Source organism: Acyrthosiphon pisum, chromosome A1 (assembly GCF_005508785.2).
Source record: "Acyrthosiphon pisum isolate AL4f chromosome A1, pea_aphid_22Mar2018_4r6ur, whole genome shotgun sequence".
Classification (NCBI taxonomy): Eukaryota; Metazoa; Arthropoda; class Insecta; order Hemiptera; family Aphididae; genus Acyrthosiphon; species Acyrthosiphon pisum.
The window spans coordinates 142577467-142584422 of NC_042494.1; the positions used below are offsets into that span (position 1 = coordinate 142577467).

Below are 6956 nucleotides of genomic sequence, written 5' to 3' on the forward strand. Positions count from 1 at the left end.
TTTGAAAAAATTTATCAAATTTAAGATTCAATAATTATTTGTAGTTAAAAATGTATGAAATGTTCAATTTTTGTATCTAAGAATTGAAAATTTAAAACAAGATTTCCATGTAAGTAATTAATTCTGTTACCAAAAAATCTAAAAAATACATTTACACAGTTTATTTTTATAGTCATTTTAAGTACAAATTTGGACGAAATTACATATTAAAAACCTAGGATAACTATTTTAGTTATTTTGTTGTGATTGTATAATATTATTCGTGGGTACTTGAAACTTCTAAAGTATACTATTATATATCTATGATAGTACCACGGTTTTTTGTTGATGTATAACGCGTTATAAGTACCTAATAGATATTATGATATGATTAATTTGGAATTTATTATAGGTACCTATTATAGGTCAATTTTTTTTTAATACCGTAGATAAGTATATATATGTCTAATACATAGACTGACAAACCGTCTCCCCTCAGAATCGTTTTTCTTATACAGTGATATTATATCATTGAATTCAAATTTAATACTATCCATTATACAGTGACCCACTTGTAACCTACTGTACAGCAGATCGACCTACACTTACCCACCTTTTTTTCTCTCTAACTCAAGCGTTACAGTGAAGTTGCTGATCCAATCTTGTATTGTTAGCTTTAATGTAAGAATGAATTGATCTATTATCAAACTTAAAGTTGAGTACTTTTTCTGTTGGATTTTTTAAAATATTATTATGATTTTTTCAATTATTATCATGCAAGTTATGAATATGTCAAATATTAACATTTAAAATTCTAATATATCACAAAAAAATTTATATATTGTTATGTGATAATAGTATAATTAATGCAAATAGGCTATGTCGCGCATGGGTAAAAGAGATTGAAAAAACATATAGTACGCCGACATTGTCTTATATTGTTTTTATCATTTTTATTTTAGCACCCTGTATACTGCATCCAAGTTGTGGGTACACAAAATGCACATAATCTCATCAGTATTTCAACTGATGGGCGATTGTGTTGCTGGAGCTTAGACATGTTAACTCAACCGGTTGAACGCCTTGATTTAACAGCAAAGCAATCTAAATCTGTGTCCGTATCTACTTTTGCCTTTTTGCATGATGATGTTAACAAATTTGTGTTTGGTAGTCAAGAAGGAGCTGCATATTCTGGTTGGTTGCAATAAACCATTTAATTTTTAAAAATTATTTATTGTATAAAACAATATTATTTTTAGCTTGTAGACATACAAAAAAAGCCGGTGTAGTTGAGAGTTATGAGAGTCATATAGCACCGATTACGGCCATTGATACCCACTGTGCAGTTGGAAACACTGATTTTAGCCATTTATTCTTGACAAGTTCAATAGATTGGACAATTAAATTATGGAATATTAAGGTTCAATATTATTTTATTTTTATTTATATATTTTTTATGTTTTAATAATTATTAAAATATTTATAAAGGAATCCAAACCAATTCACTCATTTGAAAACAACAATGATTATGTAAGCAGTGTCGCTTGGTCTCCTGTACACCCATCTGTGTTTGCTGCAATTGATGTTACTGGCCGTCTAGATTTATGGAACCTTAACAACAATACAGAATCACCGACAGCTAGTACAATTCTTGACAACTCGCCATTATTAAAGAGTCTTATGTGGTCTCAGAATGGAACTCATTTAAGTGTTGGGGATGAATATGGAAAAATATCCGTTTTTCAAGTTGGAGAGGTTTGTATTAAAATTAAATATGTATAATGACATATTGTGATAGGGTTTACATTCATGATCTGGATTTATAGTACAAGAATAAAGCATTATATGAAGTTTTAAAATTAATAATTATAATAGGTATTATTGTGTGTAATATTATTAAACTATGAGAAAAAATTAACTTGGAACTTGGAATTATAGGATGCATGCCACAGTCATGTATAGTGTGAGAAAGAAAACACCAACAGTATAAATCAAAATCTTATTATACCAAACAATATAATATTCTAAAACTAATACGAGGAAGCATTATAATAGTTTAATTCTTTTCCCTGTATTGGGTTAACCTCATATATTATAATATATGAGAAATAAGATAATAATCCAACCTTGGTTTAGTTATAACAATAATTGTATAATGAATATTTTCCCATTTGTAAAATTATTGTAATAATTTGTGTTTTAAATTTTTTATTGTAGCAAATGACTCAACCAAGACATGATGATTGGTCCAAACTTTCTAACACACTTCAAGAATTAAAGAGTAACCAGACAGATGAAATGGACAAATCTATTAACTACAGTTCAGGCTCAGTTTCTTCGGTTTTTTCTAGATCTTCTAGTATTTTGATGAAGTAATTTACCATGATAAATAATAAGTTATATTATATTTAATATGTGTCATGTTAATCTTACAGACATGTATCAATTTACAATCCTTATATAAAAAAACAGATGCTTGTTTTATTTAATTACTCTATTTAAAAATAACCTGTTAAACATTGCCTCCTAATTTAGTTATATTTTTAAATTTAACTTATTTTGAACATATTTAATTTGTATGATAATGTACTGAAATAAAATATTATCTTTGATGTTTTACAACATTTTTGGAAAGAAAGTGTGTACTTTTCTTATTTTACAAGTATAAATAATATGTAGATTAAAAGTTGTGTTCTTAAAATACTAAAATTTTTTAGAATTTTATTCACTATTAAAATGTCCAGAAACGCATTAAGTCTTCTCGCCTACTTAGAACCTTCAAACTCTGACAAAAAAACTGGAAAAGTTAAAAAAAATAATAGAACTCTAACTGAAGTTAACTGGTTTGAAACGAGACTTCTCTCAAATTATACTACAGCCAAGCTGAAATATTAACAAATAAAATCCCATAATTTAGTCAAACTATCAATTAAAATAAAATTTAAACATTCTAGGCCAACACATTTGATCTAATTACAAACTCCAATATGTCATAAACTATACTACCCATTTCAATCTCCATGGTAGTAAGCACAGCCATCGGTCTATACCACTCATCACTTTTTACTGTTAAAAAAACACATTATTCACTTGGATTTTACAATCTTTTAAACAAAACAGCCCTGTAAATTAATGAAAATACCTATTTAAATAGCAGTTGACATTTAAAATTTTTTTAATTTCTGCACCTAATTAATAAAGGTATGAAATTAAAATTCTCTTATTCGATGTTTAATTATAATATTAGTGATAAACCTAACTATGGTCTATGCAAGTCAACAAATGAACCAAAAATGTGTACTTAAAAATTAAGAACTTAGTCTAGGTTCAAGTTCTTTCTTTAAAACTGAATGAGTTCAAGTCTAGATGTCCAGTTCACACAAAATAAACGAGTTCTTTCCCAATAATGAAACGATGGATGATTTAGTGTGGAGAGAAGCATCCTGCATCAGGCATGAGTGACACAAAAAGATCCGGTTGAGATTAAAATGTAGATTTTATTAAGGAGAAGAAAAGTTCTAAGGAGGCTGAAGAGATAGTTTTACAGAATAGAAAATGGCACAATTTCACAAAAATAAATGGTGTGACTGCGTGTGGAAAAGAGATGTGGAGCCCTGGAGGTCAGAGCCCTATGTACTTTGGAGTATGAAGCTAGTGTAGTAGTTAGACAAGGGTGTCCACCGTAGAAAAGATATACACAAATATGTGCCCACTACTACTAGCAAACCCCAATGGTTCAAAGCCCCATATATTATTTTGAACCGGAGCCTGGAAGACGAAGAAGGACTGAGCAATTACTAACTAGTAATCACGAACTACTACATGTAGTAGTTCGTGCTAGTAATACTAAGATGCTAACGGGCACATTGTAATAACTAATAACTAATAAGACACACGACTACAATATGTCGAGTGTCAAGTATATAAAATTTTCTATGATTCTATGATAATAATATTATCAATTATATTACAATAATGTAAGTACAGCCGAGTGGTACATTTGGCTACACTGCACTGTCATCTGTTATCTAACCCTACTAGGCACTGCTTGATTTTCTGTGCGATTCGCCAATGCCAAGGCTTTATAGGCGATAGGTACAATTTTTTTCTCTCATTAGTCATTTTCAGTTTTTACATTTGCGTATCAACGTCGCTTCTTAGTTTCATAAGATTAATAATAATTTAATAATTTAAAGCTATTACCAAAAAAATTCAAAATGGTTATGCCAGGAATGACTATAGAGAGCTTGAAAAAACACAAGTCCGTAAGTACCTAAATTAATTTATTAAGTTGAAAATTTTAATATTTACATCCAATAATTCAATGTACTGTGTAGTCTATGACGAAGGTCAAATACAAAATGTATTAATTATCACTTAAATCTTATTTATTTTTTATAGTTAATCCCATTGTTTTTTTGTCTGGGCATTGGTATGGCGGGTGCTGGTTTCTATTTGACCCGACTGGCAATGAAAAACCCAGAAGTGACATGGCATCCAAAGAAAAATCAAGAGCCATGGGAAGCATATAAAGAAAAAACTTACAAAGTATGTTTACATTTTGGAAATATAGTGTTACTAACAAAATGTATAATTTTACCTTTAACCCTTGATTTTCGACATTATCTATAGGCTATAATTTGGTTATGTGTAATTTCTGATCTAAAATGTGCCAGTTTTTAATTTTACAAACTATTTTTATAATCTCTAACGAAACAAATAATTAATAATTTAAGTACAAATAAAAATTTTAATACATTTTGAAATGCATCTTAAGAACTTTTCAATTTCAAATTGGTTTTCCAAAGGCTCTGTCAAACAGAACGCGTTAAACGGTAAATGGCCGGTCGGCGTGGTGCTTACACGCGCGTGAATAACGCCGCGTTGTAACAAATTACAAAACCACGCGACATGAAAATAATGTTTTCTGTTTGACAGAGCCTTAATTGGTCCAACAACGGTTTACTTTATTTTAAGTGTTAATCTACTTAATGATTTAATTTTTACTACATGCATCAAAGTCGAGAAATAGCAATAAATTCAAGAATTTTGATCAATTTTAGTGCAGCTAGCAGCAGCTTTAAAATGTATTTAGATTTACGTTTTTGTCATCCACAGATATTAGTATTTTTCTAAATTATAAATTACTTTCTATAGTCAGCTGATTTTTTCTATTTAATTATCCAAGCATAGGCGCGATTTCAACTTTTGACTTGGGGGGGGGGGGCGGCTGAATATATTAAAGGCAAGCAGGCCATTGAAATATTGCATATTAAAATTATATGTCCTAGGTTTTTTGCAATTAATTTATTGCATTATTCATGCAATTATTCAATTAAATGAAAAAAAAATACCTACTTAAGTTCTAAAACAACAACTGTTTAATCTTTGAAGGTGATCGGTTCATATCAATAATCCGAACAACTAGAGGTTTTACCCAACTTAAAAATATTGAATGACTAAACTGCAGTTTATTTTTTAAAAAGCCATCTGTTTTAATGATACCTATAAAATTAATTCAATTTGTAAATGTTTTACTATATATTTATTGTTAATGCTCCTTACACACTGCAGCAGTGGCAGTAAAATTCTATTGTTTTTGCCCACAATAGTAGGGGATTATGTCCGACTACATTATAACGCTACAACTGATGTAGTTTAAATTAATATTAAACTCATAACTAAATCTATTGTTTTATTTGTTTTAGTTTTATTCTACCAGCTCAGAACCTCCAGTCAGTCCAGCTCCTAAATATTAGAAATTCACCAATCAACATCAATATTGTTTGATCGGTTATATAAAATGAACATAGTGTTATAATTTTTTTTTGCTGTGTTTTCTATATTAAATAAAGAATTGATGTTAAAATGTACTTAGATATTTGATTATGAAAACATTATATTTATATACACTTTGTTCATCTAACATCGGTGAATTTCATGTGATAGTCTTGTGGCTATATTCATAAAATATTGTCTAGAAAATATATTATTTAACTTTATGAATAAATTGTTACGAGTAAATTGTTCCTTTGGACATTTTTCATTGTTTACGGTATAATGTATATTATTATTATTATTATTATTATTTTTTTTTAACTTCGTATAATTACATATCTTTTCATTACAATAATTATTATGAATTAAACATGATATCAAGCAAGTAATACCTATTCCCTGTAAGTTTTAAGTGGGAGTAGGAAGTCTAACTACGTAGAGATCTCAACATTGAAATACCAACCTTTAATTTTACCCTAACATTAAAATTAAACTAAACTAACAAAATGTTACCATTTTTTTCCAAATGGGTAGTAAATTGCCGAAAAAATATAATCTATGATCAATACAGCAAAATTTATTTCAGTATAATTCAGTGGAATACTAGAATCTATAATTAGTTATTTCAAAAACCAAAATGAGCATATTTTAAATCATGATTCACCAGTGGCGAAGCATCATACGAGACAATAATACAGTGTTCACCCACAATTAAATTTTAAAAATAAATATTAAAATAACAAAATGGTTGCACCTAATCATTTAAATGTAAAGTCAATGAAAGATCTTGATTTTATAATTTTTTTTTTATCAAACTCATTAAATATCTACTGCGTTATACGTAACAAAAATGATACATAATTAGATCTCGAGACACCGACTACTGGTGCACATTGTTAATATTTTAAAATTCTCATAAGACAGAGTCATAACTCACCTAAATATTAAAATATCAATTGTGTGAAAACACAGATAACGTTCTTGCCTACATTATTAAATGCATATCCATTACACTTATTTATCTATACCTAGAGAATCAGCTGATGTTATAATTGCAAGAGTAGAGCAAACGTCAGAACAATTGTTTGTATATTGTACTTTACTCTGTTGAATAAAAGTTATTTATTAGCTTTATAATTCTATGTAAGCATAACATCTAAAACAGCCTTAAATTTAAAAGAAAAAAGTGAATAGTGAGT

At 28.5% G+C, this 6956-nt stretch overlaps 2 protein-coding genes across 10 annotated transcripts in view; both read left to right on the forward strand.

Annotated features, from left to right (window-relative positions):
• The window catches only part of LOC100159633 (cytoplasmic dynein 1 intermediate chain), a 13169-nt gene extending 10481 nt beyond the window's left edge, over positions 1-2688 (forward strand). For all 9 annotated transcript variants that reach the window (XM_016803378.2, XM_016803385.2, XM_016803394.2 and 6 more), the window contains 4 exons: positions 942-1173; positions 1239-1399; positions 1468-1734; positions 2197-2688. In XM_016803378.2, the coding sequence (XP_016658867.1) occupies positions 942-1173; positions 1239-1399; positions 1468-1734; positions 2197-2355 (819 nt within the window). In that variant the 3' untranslated portion in view covers positions 2356-2688. The remainder of the gene's footprint in view (positions 1-941; positions 1174-1238; positions 1400-1467; positions 1735-2196) is intronic.
• A 1366-nt stretch (positions 2689-4054) lies between these two features.
• On the forward strand, positions 4055-6009 carry LOC100169118 (cytochrome c oxidase subunit NDUFA4). The gene is made up of 3 exons (XM_001952479.5): positions 4055-4244; positions 4381-4527; positions 5688-6009. Exons 1-3 carry the CDS (start codon positions 4197-4199, stop codon positions 5736-5738), a joined length of 246 nt encoding a protein of 81 aa, XP_001952514.1. The 5' UTR covers positions 4055-4196; the 3' UTR covers positions 5739-6009.
• Positions 6010-6956: the final 947 nt, after the last annotated feature.